A 13,479-nucleotide genomic window follows, 5' to 3' on the forward strand; every position below is an offset into this window, starting at 1 on the left:
ATACACCGTATGTTTGACATCATAACCAATATGTTATATGTGCACATCCCCCCATGGATACTCCATTAACAACACCAAGTGTACTGACTGAACAAAGACGGCTAAGCTGTTACATTGCGCCTGAACTGTTTGCTCTAGAGATTGGAAACCCCCAGAGCAGTTGGTTTCCAATACCACGGACATTGCCTTGGCCAAAAGTCTGAGAAGGAATTATTTCCGGAAGCTCCAAGCACACTACCGGGCAGGAGGAGAGCGAGATTAGAAGTCCTCTCCCAGCCGGCAGAAATACAATAGGTTAAACCACCTGCTGCCCTGAGGAGCTTTTCTTTGACTGGTGTTGCGGTCTTCCTTTCTTGAGGTTGCAAGGCCAGAGACGTACTAAATGTTATTGTTTCTCCTTCTCTGTTATCCGCCTTTTGTTCTGGATGTTTCAAAGAAACCATTAATTGCACCCTCATCCACACACAGCACAGTCTGTCTCTGGCTCTCTGTTTTAATCTTTCACTCATTATTTCCTTTTTCAGTTCTCTTTCATGCTCTTTTTCATTTACCCTCCCTCTAACCTCTCTTTCTGCGTCTCTGCTCCATCAACTCTGTCTCTCTTTCTAACCTCTATGCATGTTTCGCAACAGCCGAGGACCGTATCTGCTCCCCCGTAACACTCTCCAATGTTTGTCTGAAGTATTAGGGGGTTGTTGCCTTATTGGATAGAATTAATTGATTAATACTTTTATCCAATTAGTGCTCCCTCATGCAATTAATCAGCTGGCTGATGTTATGGCTGCTTCATCAGTCGGACGAAAGGCAGACAGATGCTTTGGGTCTGGTGTGTGATGAACATTGACCTCTCCCTCTCTCTCCCTCCCTCTCTCTGTCTCTCTCTCCCCTTCCTATTTTCCACACACCTGGTTCCCTGTCCTCTTCTCACTGTTTGCAATCGCTCTCAAGCACATAGTTAGAGTTCTTGCTGAACACAAGAAACGCTGGTGGAAAACAGTTTCCTTCCGCTAATCCTAATAAAACCAGCATATAATTGGTTTTGTGGCTCAGAACACACATAGGTAAAGGAACGATGAGCAGAAAAGTGGTGTTTTAGGATTTAATAAGGTTTTATAAATTGCAACAAATTCTATGCTATCAATGCTATATCGATGCTGCTTAAAGAATTTAGAGATTCAGCCCAAATTGCAGTTATAACATACATGTTCTTTTCTGTTTTACAGGTTAGTCCTGCTCTTGCCTTTGAAACACTGATGGAGTTGTCATGATGGTCAAAGAAATACCATTGGACCTTTGAAGAATGAACTTTCAAAACCACTGGACTGTTCTGGAGGAAAAAGTCGTCAAAGGGCAAAAAAAATCATCAACAGTAAAATTAGTTGGCCTTTTCTCAGTTCAAGGATTCTTCTTCAGGAGACAAAATTATTCATGACTTTTCAAGGAACTGGACTTTACAAGAATTTTCATCACAAAAGAAGTTCAATATTGTAATTTTTAGATAGCTTAGGATCAAACCACCTGAAACAAACACCAACCATTCAAAGGAACGAGACTAGAAGTTAAATCAGATGCACTGAAGCAGTAAAAAACGACAAGAATGGATGGACACCATCTCTCTTCAGGGGCCTTCTCCTCACTGCAGTTGTATTCCTGTTTCCCACTAGTTTCCCCTCTGATCAGTGAGGAAATCCAATAAAATTTGTTTTTTTTGTTGCCTTCAAAAAATCAGCCTGAAAGGCTTTATCCAAATCCTGTTTTTATCATTACTTAAGGTCATAATTTAAAAAAAATGCTATGGAAAGTGGGCCAGATACTTTGAAAGAATCAAAATGACTGATCATGCTACAATACAAACAGGCACTCTGCAGGTGGTAGGACTTCAATGTGCTCCATGACGTGCCCTGTATTCAGAAGATAACCTCAGATTTATTAGTGATCTAATGGATTAACTTTTAAGTTTTTACGCAAAGGCCTTTTTAAGTTTGCCCTTTTTTATTTGGTAAACTACAACCGAAAGAATAAACCTTTAACTTTCTACATGGATCTTTTATATTTCATGTAGACCCAGACTGAATTTATTTTTTCCTTTTCCTATTTTTTTTTTCATCATCAAAATGGCTCTTTCATGGACATCAGGGGCTTGGACACTGGCAGCATTGGGTTTTCTTAGCTGCTGTAGTTTTGGCTGGTGTGAGGCCTCAAGGACTAGTGGTTCGACCCCAGGAGGAAGTAGACAGGAGCAAGGACCCTCATCATTGGAACGAGTAAAGAGAGGATGGGTGTGGAACCAGTTTTTTGTGGTAGAGGAGTACACGGGCACAGAGCCACTCTACGTAGGAAAGGTAAGGACATTTCATTTTATAATTTAAATATTGTAATAAGAGCTTTGTGTTGATTCCTTAAACTGAAGAGAATTTCATACATTTTTTTACGCAATCTAAATTTGTAGTCTTCAGTTATAAAAAATGCCATCTAGCACAATTACATAAAACCAAACCAAACTGCTCAAACTCTGAGAACTCAAAATAACACTGCAAACTCTATACTGTCTGTGTAACAATAAGTTTTGATAGTTTGTTCATTGGTTTGTGTCTGGGCGACTCATGTTTTTTGTTTTGACCTCCCTGCTGATGGGGGACTGTTTCGCTCAGGAGGGAGTGGGCAGAGACTCTGGGGGATGAGTTTCTAGCGAAAACACCAGAGCCGACAGTCACAGTGGGCTGGTGAAGAGTTGGGTCTAAGCTGTGTAACTGCATCAACAGAAAGTTTGTTTATCAGGCTGGGAGTCAGGACAGCAGTCCCCTGGGATCAGAGCCCTGATTCTTGGGGTTGCTGTACCTGAACTGCTAGCGGAAGCTCCGTCAGCCTACTGCATCCACGTGGTGCTGTACTCCCGGCAAAGCAGCCTCCGGACGGCGTTGAGGATGTGGCGAGGGTTAGAGTCATTTTATCGTTTCTGGCCCTTTGGAAATGAAGTAAACAAACTATTCTGTTGATAGATCTACTTCTTTATTTATTATTGAAGGAGGGCAGTCTGGTATCACAGTGAGGTACAAGTGGGGCTAATCAGTTAGCATGCTTATTTCAGTTGATAACTCAACACCATACGTAGACATCTTTGACATAATATCAACACTATAACCTCCTAATTTTCTGTTAATGTTGTTAGATACATTTTGGGACATACCTTACACATTGCACCTTTTAAGAAAAAAAAGCTCATAATGATTCAGCAGTTTTGCAGATACAGAATCCCCTTACAATTACCACAAACAGTGCTCAGTGCGTTTGCGTTGCGAGACGTAGGTACAAACTGAAGATTGTTGCCAAACGTAAGGGCTACATGACCTCCTGATCAGTATAAACATGTTTTCAGCTTAACCACTCAACCCAACTAATCAGTAAAGGATTATCTGGAACCATTGGATTACTACACTACTATTACTTACAGATTGTAGGACAAAGAAAAAAAAGACACATTGTTCATGGGTTTAAGAATAAGAAGAGATAAAGATCAAGTCCCAGTGGTATTCTGCAAAACACCTCTGGAATGTGCTCTATCACCAGTAAGCAGTAAAAACATTTGCCATTGCAAAGATTCTAAAGCTCTGAACACATATGACATTGTCCAAAATATTTTCAATATTTTTCTTCAACTATACTGGTCATTTTTTCTAAAAAAACATATTTTGCTTTGGAAAGCCCTGGCATGCCACATCCATAACCACATTAAATTGAGAAGAAGCAGACAGTTTTTAAAATAGTGTCTACCTTCGGCTGTCACTGGTGAAGCTCCTGTGTAACGTAGGCGTTGCTGTGGTTTTGAGTTTTGTTTCACTCCCACGTTCTTGTTCTCATTGTTATCTACCGATAGGAACCTCATTGTTCTCTGATCCACTCTGCTTTGTTGTGCTGTAGAATCTCTGAAAGCTGCAGAAGTCCATTGGCTTCTTGTAATACAAACTGAGTACTTCCTCTGATGCTTCATGTGAAAAGCTTTCCAAGGCAAATAACTGGAACAGTTTCTTGTGGAGCTGCAACACTAAATTTCGACGTTATGATGATACAAACTTTTTTGCAAATTTTTGCTCAGAAACAAAGTAAATACTACAGCATATAATACTTATAGATTTTGAGATTCCTTTTGTATGAGCTTTAAATATTACTTGAAGACAAACTGATGGAAATAAAAGGCTATAATCGCTTGTTGGGAACCTTCACACTTCTCATGTCATTAAAGGAGCTATATTTAACATTCTGAAGAGTGATATATCAGCAAACAACTATTTGCATTGTGAAGATATAGTGGAGTAAAACAATTAGAGACTCTCCCTCTGGTAAACTCACTGCTCCACTCAACACCGGTCCAAACGGCGGTTGTGGCTGATGATGACGTCCCAATCAGCAGCATCATAGCAGAAGCGTAGCACACTGTTAGCTCTGTCAGCAGTTTTTTTCCCCGTAGTTTGCACTGAGGGGGCTGTTAGCAGAGTGAGCTGTTAACGGCCGGCTCGGCGTCTACATGTTGAGAGCGGATAACAGGCAATCGAAATGCTCCTAATCTCGGATTTTGCACCTTTAATGGCCTGTGCCATTTCCATTACACATGAGGAACACTAGCACTGGGCCTGAATCACAAGTTCTAATCATACACATAATTTAGCTTATTTACCTAAAGAGCCTTACCTGCCTTTGCACCAGAGAAACCATGGGGCTAGATTTAGTTAATTTGCCCTTGTTCTAGGATCACAAAAAGTCTTTACTTTAGAAGGAAGTACTTTCTGATCCTCGAGGAACTATCAAGGCAGATTATACAGTTCACTGGTCAAACACGACTCCCAGTGTACAACTTTATTCAAACAGTTAGCAACAAGAGAGTGAACAAGGCAAACAAATCATCATGTGCTTATTGTTTCATTGCTGTTGTCTACTAAAGCGTAAATAATGGACCATAAATGGTTTTCTGACTGCTTTTCCACTTCTGCATGCCTTCTTTGCATGAGGACGATATATCCAGTCTGTGTTGTTGTTTTGATGTGTGTGAAAACTGTGTCTCAAACATGAATTTCTTTTTGCAATTGGTTGTGAGAGTAATTTGTCCAATCTTCACAAAAGAGTCTCCTAGTACTTTGTTTAGTTCCTCTGGTTCCTTTGTTTCTGGAACTATTAGTTTGTAACTCACTGATGACCTCAATGATGTCCTACTCTTTGATGTTGAGGACAATAGCTGTGTCCCAATCCAGCGGCTGCAGCCTTCGGAGGACCCAGCCTTCGCGGTCTACGTCAGCCGGGTCCTTTGAATACCGCGAAGGCTGGACCGAGCGGTCCCCGAAAGGAGACGGTCTGGTCCACAAATTATTTTCTGTTTGCGTCACCAGCTTTTCGCACCCCCCACCCCTTTGCCGCTCCAGTCTCCTAGCAACCAGCTGTGGTTGTCATAAAAGAGGTAAAGCTAAGTTAAAAAAGACGAGTTGCTATAAATAGCGCAGCGGCTCTCGGTAGCGTTAGCTGGTTAGTTAATAGCGTCAAGTCAGTTAACCGATCAATTTAACATTAGTGTGATCTGATCAGGTCCCTTGTTTTTAGTTTTAACACTTGTATCTGTCGATATTCACATGAATTAAAACCCAATAATTACATTTAAATGTGAATTCTCCCTTTGCTGGTCAACTAGTCGCCATGTCATAAAAAAAAAAAAAAAAAAATCAACTTCACCGGCACGCAATGAATCTTGGGATATGTTGGGCCGTGAAGGATCCATCAGTTGTATCCTCCAAATCTGGGAAAAGTAGGCTTCATTTGTCGGCCGCTGTGACGCAATCCGTCTACAAATACACCCTCCGAAGGAAGCAGCTGCTGGATTGGGACAGCTAATGTCTTGACACCAGAAATGTGATGATTGAAAGTTATTATTTTCATGTAATTATAGAGCATGAGTATTGGTAAAATCGAATATGTTTGCTATCACCTCAGTGCCATTTGGTTACATTTTGCCTGCTTTTCTTCACTCTTCTTGTTCACATCCCATTCATCAGCTGCTTCTCAAATGAACTTCAGTGAGTTGATGAGAGTGGACAGCGTGTACGATTCGATTGCCTTACATAGGACGTGATTTGGAAAGACGGGATATTAATGCAGACAGCATGAGACTCACTGATGAGTCACACACATCAATCATGTGATCCCCTTGTTTCTTATCATTTAGACATGGCAATTGACCAGCTAATATTGCATCTGCATATATTGATCTCTCTATTTCTACAAATGAATGGAGATGTTCTCCGCAGAACGGTCGGGTTGTTACAGAATCATTATCCCTTGGACACTATTTGTTTGCCATTGGGAATGGATTGCATTCCTGATGGAAAACCAACAACAAGGCCAGCAAAACAGAGAGATAGATTGAGAGAAATTGAGTGGTAACCATTGAGAGGAACGGAGGAAGACGGGAGGTTGCAAAAGGAAGCTGGGCAAGAAGAGACTTCATACGCTGACTTGTGATTCATAAAAGGACAGGGCGCTAGGGAAGGCAGTGAACTGATATAAAAGGGCTGAGGGGAGCTCGAGGGAGTGACACAGCAGGAGGCGAAGAGGGATGATTTTATTAATAAAATTATCTAAAGTTATAGGACTTCATGTGACGAGGGCACCGACTAGTGCTAGTAATATTAATGGTTCGTGTGAGTGTGGATGTCTGTGTGTAACTCTCTCTCACACACTGATGGACTCTTCTCCATTTTCTGGTATCAACACTTTAATATGAACAGCAGAGGATTAAAGCCAAGCACTGTGCCTCTGTACTGGATAATTACAACAAGCTTTTTTTTTTCATATTACTTCACCCCGACTCAGCGAACTTGCCAAGCTCGTTCTCTCTCACAAGTTGGCTGCCACCACTCTGCTAATGAAATCAGATTTACCAATAAAATGGTCACTCACAAGGCGTTAAACTGGAAGCTTTGGGCAGTACGTTTAGATAAATTCTTTGCGGACTTAAATGATACAACTATATTTTGGAGTGAAGGAAGGAAGTAAGGGAGTGGGGAACTTACAGGAAGTGTACTTTTGTAAGAGGGGGAGATGCTGCTGAGCCCAGATAATCCTAAATGGCTGTTAAAGGAAGTAAAGGAAGCAAAAATGACATATTCTTCTTCTCCTCAGTCATGATTCTTTCTCCACTATTTGGACGAAAGCTGTCAGACATAAATCAATTTTGAGGGTGTATGTGAGAGAGAGAGTTGGACTATGACTGCAGCAAGTGCATATGCTTTTATATTTCAGCAACAAAAAGAATATAGTTCAAGGGTTTTGTGTACAGTTTTCAAAGTCTCTTTTGTATCAATCCAGCTCTTTGATTTTGATGGATGTACCTGGAATATATTTTCTTATCCTGTCTCACCATGAACTGTTAAAAAATTGTTATTGTCCATGTCCAAGATGGTTCTTTGTCCCTTTTTTTAAAACTCAGCATTCAAGTTATAGCCAGACGGCACAGAAGCCCTTATCTTAATGGTGTCTAAAGCAGGTTTAGTGTAGTTTTGAAAATGTAGTATAGCCTAATCCTCACAATAAGCCTATGTATGTTGTATTCTATATGCTGTTTCTTTTATCTTTAATTGCATTTTTTTCAGAGAAAATAAGTAACAGAAGTGAAAAAGGAGACATTTTTTGTTGCTGTTTCATATTTCTCTGATCCAGTACAGAGTTCCTTTGTGATACCTGAGTAGTCTTGGTTGGCATCATTTTAACTCATTGTGTTTGTTTATGGATGAAAGGGAAAAGTGGTTGGCCGTGGACACAGTCAATCAGACAACAGAAAAAATGCACGTATTATGCTTGTTGGAGCAATTCTCCCCATTGTAATGATCCAAGCTATAATTCGTCAAATCTGGGTCTAAACATTGCAAGGCTGTCATCAAAGAGAAACAAATCAGCTTAAGATCGGAGGAATGGAAAAAACAGAAAATGTGGTGTTGTGGGACATGGTGTTTAAGGGAGCCACATTTTCCATTTTGGAAGATGAAAAAGCCTTTAGTTTACTCTGCTTTGTCATCTTAAATAATGTTATTATCATGTTATGTGGCTCTTTAATTCCCTATTTGTGTGTTTCCATTCTCTATGTTCTGTCTAAGCCTCTGCAGGTCTGCCTCCATTCACATATCAACCCAGCACCATCGCCCACTCATTTTCATTTCTCCTCTCCCCCACTGACTTTCTTCTCTTTCTTTTTTTTCTCTCCACAATGCTACCATTTACTCTTGTCTCTGGCTCTGTCTCCAACGGTCTGTACCCTTCCTTCTGCCATAGCTGTCTCCACCTAGGCCCGTCTCTGATACAGTCACCTTGTTAGCACTTTGAAGCTGTTAAGATCAGAGAGCTTGACAAGCTGCAGTGAAATGTGGCAGGCCTACTCCTGATTACACAGACTTAAATATAAGACAGCCAATTTGCTCTCGCTTTGAAACCCTCAATAAACCAAGGCTTCAGTGCAGCCCACGTTCTGATACCTCCCCTGGAAATGTAACATCGTGATCCTAGATGTCTCGCCATTCTATTCTATTTTATTCTATTATATTATTCTGTTGTGTGATTATGTTATTATAGTACGTTTACTTGTGCTAAGAAGACTGTAAACATTTATAATTCACAAGGTCGTCAACAGAACATGTGCGACTTGCAGGTTCCGGCAGCTCTTTTTACTTTCCATAATGTAATGTTTTTCCAATACCAAATCACCATTCTGTCATACATCTACTCAAGCAGAGTGTGTGCTTTAACATACTTTTAATACACAAACTCAAAATAGCTGACTACCAAACAATAAAGAAACTTTCCGACACTGCATGTGAGTCATATGTCATCCCCTTCAGCAGGTTAGCCTACAGTGACAGCTAGACACTTTGTTATGACCCAAAGGTGAACCTGACAGGGCATCAGCAACCTTACTCTCCCCTGAGTCACCCCACAGCCCTCCACTGTAGACCCTAAGGCGTTCCTAACTACTACTTGTATAAAGTTTTTCTTAAAGCCAGAGACTGGAACAGAATGTCTGCTATGCTGCAGTTACAAATGCACATTTTAAAGTCAGACACATCTATTGTACAATATGTTACTACTATATTGCTTTGCAGTATGTATGTTCAGAGAGTTATTGGTCACTGTAATCATTATTTCCATTCTGGTCATGAAGTAATCGCTTTGAAATAAGAATATCTACATTCTTGTTTCTCATATTATCAAATGAACAACCAATTACTATTTCAGTATACACATTGTGTTATAAGTATTTCTTGGTAATTATTTGTAAACGTAAATAAAAAAATAAAAAAACGTAATCCTTTAACTGAAACTTATTTTATAGTTTTTGATGTACAATAATCATTATACATTCAGATTCAGTGAGTTATGTTGTGGTCAAAAATTATAAAGTATATATTAGTATTTGTTTACAGATTAGTAAATTGGTACCATTTAGTTTGCCGAATTACTTACAGTATTGGAAGATCCTGTTTCGTGTTTAACCGGGGATGTTCAATTTTCACAGGATTAAATGACAATCATTCACTTCCTATTGTTTTTAGATCACCAGCATTCATCATCCCTTTCACATCTTGCAGTTTCTGCATGTTTCCGCTCAACACCCCATCCCTTTCAGTTCTTGCCTCACAGTTTGAGGTTAGCATAATGACACATGAAGTTAGCAGACCCAAAAGATTCTTCTTAATGTCATACTTAAATTCTTCAGAGCATGGGATACTGTGGCTCAGGAGTTAGAGCGGGTCGTCCCTCAATAAGATTTCGATCCCCGGCTTCTCTGGTTTATGTCGATGTGTCCTTGGGCAGGACACTTAACCCCAAATTGCTCTCAAAGGCATCGGTGTATGAATGAGTGTGAATACTTAGATATTCTTGAAGGGACGGTGAAACCTTGCATGGTAGCCCCTGCCATCAGTGGAAGAATATGTGTGAATGGGTGTTTTTAGTTTTTGTTGAGATTTGCGATACAATTACAAGTCCATTTAACATAACCATTTAAGTAACAATATCGTATCCAACCGATACAACACACTGTTTTTCATGTATTACACAAAATACAGAAAATAATGTACTGGACTGACCAATTCTGAATGCTGGTCATTTCCGTATTTGTGAAATAATTTGTGCTCCTGCCTTTAAATTTGATAACATTATGTCCTCAGTCATGAAGGTAAAACAAATTAAATGAAATCCAATGGTAACCTACTTTCACTGTTGGCTATAAAATTGTTTCAAACTGCCACTCTCAATTGTGTCAAACACCAATGGCTGCATTGTGAGCATACTGAGTGCTTGATCATGAAAATATAAGCTTTTTGTTATGTATCATTTAACATTTATGGTGTGGCAAGTGTTTGTTTGTATTGTTTATACCTTTCTCTCTACTAATACTACCTACCTGGCCAATGAAACCCACACACATCAAGCCCAAACAGCCCCGGTAAAGCAAAACTTAATTTTACTGTATTTGTGTTTATTATATTTAAGGGACAATGCAATTGAGTCCATCATTTAAATGTGCAGACACCCATGATAGCATGAACACAACAGGAAGCACAGTTGAACAATGACATAACCACTGCTCCAGATACTCATTTTGTGACACAGCTGCAAAATCTAGAACACAAAGAGCTCAGAAAGATGCAAATTCTTGACCAATGAAGCGGACATGATATTTGCCCAGTAGTCGTCTTCTCATGTGAATTCGTTAAGGGTAGATTTGCACTCCTTGTCATTTTTTTGCTAACAGAGTGACGTCCTGGCTCTGACCTTTAGTTTGCTTAGAACAACTTAGCTAAGCGTAGTGTGTGTGTTTTTCAAGCTGCCAACTTGAATCACTCCAGTGAGGATAGACTGACAGACGGATGGGTATATCCGGCCTGAGGGGGGAGAAATAGCATCATTCCAGCAGAATGATGAACTCACTATGTATGTATGTGTGTGTGCGTGTGTGTTTGTGCATATGTGAGCAAGCACACACACGGTAGATAGGTAGGTACGTGTGTGTTGCTGGGTGAACAAATGTACAGTAGGTAGGAACAGCATGGTGCCAGCATTTGTGCAATTGAATTAGCCGATGATGACAACATTTCACACACATTATGTCTGCAGAATCAAATTAAGAAATACAGAGAGTGGGTAAGAGAGTGTCTTTTGGAGACATATCCAGTGGCGCATGACTATAGACACTTTTATTGGATAACTCTGAGAGTTTGGACCAATGAAACTTCTTTTATTATAACTGAAATATTGATACCGCCAAAGTATCCGGCAGTATATTTCCTCTGACTGTTCATGCATTTTGTCTTCAGGATGATTCAGAATGGTGAGAAAAGGCAAAAACAGGGAGGGGAAAATGGATGAGGGAAGCAATATCAAGGCACAGGCTTGCATTATTCCGCGGTTTTACGACAAATACTTAATGAAAACCCCGCGAGGGTGATAGAAGCCTGTATTTAATTAAGCCTTTATAAAATATTAACCAGGGAGGCCAGGGCAATTCCCCCTCTCCTGGTCTTCTCAGTAGATTGAACCACAGTTACACTGCATAGACAGCACTGAATTATAATTTCAGATACAAGGTGAGAGCGAGAGAGAAAGAGAGAGAGCAGGTCTAGTGCTCACTAAAGAGCCAAAGGGGAGGTTGAGATGGGGGACCAATGCTGCTCCTATTGCTGCCTCTGGAATGTCTTCTAATCACATTAGAGGGGAACTATAGCTCTGATTTATAAGGGCTCTTTTAAGTTCACTTTTCAGCTCGGGCATCTCTATGTCTCTACCTTTAACAATCTTTGAAATGACTTTGATCTCCTAATTTGGGCGTCACATCCTGTGAAGGGCACAGTGTGCAGAAAAGGTGTAAATCATCACTAGAACTCTGGTGTCTTTTTTTTCACGACAACGATGATGGCTGCTCTAAAGGGAGCAATGAGAAGGCCTTTCGCTGGGAATAACATAAGGGAATGGTCGAAATGAATGAGCATTATTTTGGTCACGGATAATGGGCGGATAATAAATGTGTTTTTTCTGACAACTATCAATTACACAAACTATTAGTATTCACAGCGGTTGAAATGTAGTAGTAAAATTCCATCCAAAACGTGTGATGTAGTCATATCAACTTCAAGGTCCACGTCTCACGGCTCAGCAAAAAGGCAACTAGGGAATGGACCCAAATGCAGATAGACTCAAAGGAACAGAAGGATGATGCCCATTGTTTTTAATAAACAAATGTCCAAAACTAAACTTACTTTTCAGTTGAGTACAAAAGTAGATATACATTAAAGAACAAAAAGTTCCCATTATTTTAAGAACACCAGCATTCAGTCATCCTTTACACCTCACACAGTATCTTTCACTTATGCATTGCCACTGCTTTATTACTGCACCATGCTAAAACCACAGATGAACGATTAGTCCACAAAGATAAACAGTATTGGACTATTCTGTAATGTATTCCTAGAAGCCACTGCAACAATTCTCTGTGTCAACATTTTCCCCCAATAAGTTTGTAAACTCATAATCTGGACTCCGTTACTTTACGTTTCTAATTAACTGTATTTTCTGTTGCAAAGTAGTATTATACAAATGTAATTTTGACGTTTATTTTGTCCCAATTTACAGATCCATACAGACTCTGACGAAGGTGAGGGGAACATCAAGTACACTATCTCTGGAGAAGGGGCGGGCTCTATCTTTATCATCGACGAGCTAACAGGAGACATCCATGCCACAGAGAGACTGGACCGAGAACAGAAGGCTCTTTACACACTTAGGGCCCGGGCCTGGGACCGGCTTTCCAATGACCCTCTGGAATCAGAGTCTGAATTTGTCATCAAGGTCCAGGACATCAATGACAGTGAGCCCAAGTTCTTGAAGGCTCCCTACATCGGCAGTGTGGCAGAGCTGTCACCCATAGGTAAGGCAAGAAACATTGCAGCCAGACAGGGGCCATCTGGATTGCAGTTTCATGCTTTGAGCTCAGGATGGCCTAAAGGTGCTCATACTGTATGAAATCACCAGTTTAACAGCTATTTTCATGATGCATAAGTAGGACCTGTAACATAATGCATTGTCCACCTTGGCTCAGGGGGGAGCTAGAAATTGCCATGAGGAGCAATATGCTAAAATTCTCCCCCATTGTCAAGATTGGAAAAAAGCAGACAGGAGATTTTACTGTCGATGAAAATAAATTTGGAGTCAGTGAATCCCTTGTGGATAAGAAAGTAGAATGGTGTCATGGACATTTGAGGAGGATCCCCGATTGCGCTGTGTCAGAGCTATGCCCGGTAGGTAGGAATAATATGGAAAATGACGGAGACCGAGCAGGCACATAAAGAAAGGAGACGTGAATTGCATTACTCCCAGATGAGCTTTGTGGCTGTGTTCTCTGACTGTGTTATGAGGTAAATCATGACGGGGGGGAATGGGGGAGCGGTGCTC

General features: G+C 40.4%; 1 protein-coding gene across 1 annotated transcript in view; it reads left to right on the forward strand.

The window, feature by feature from the left end:
- The first annotated feature begins 2,114 nt into the window (after positions 1–2,114).
- Positions 2,115–13,479, forward strand: part of LOC129105412 (cadherin-22) — a 70,437-nt gene continuing 59,072 nt past the window's right edge. The window contains exons 1-2 of the mRNA XM_054616418.1: positions 2,115–2,342; positions 12,661–12,955. Coding sequence (XP_054472393.1) covers positions 2,115–2,342; positions 12,661–12,955 — 523 coding nt within the window. The remainder of the gene's footprint in view (positions 2,343–12,660; positions 12,956–13,479) is intronic.

Source organism: Anoplopoma fimbria, chromosome 17, assembly GCF_027596085.1.
Source record: "Anoplopoma fimbria isolate UVic2021 breed Golden Eagle Sablefish chromosome 17, Afim_UVic_2022, whole genome shotgun sequence".
NCBI lineage: Eukaryota > Metazoa > Chordata > Actinopteri > Perciformes > Anoplopomatidae > Anoplopoma > Anoplopoma fimbria.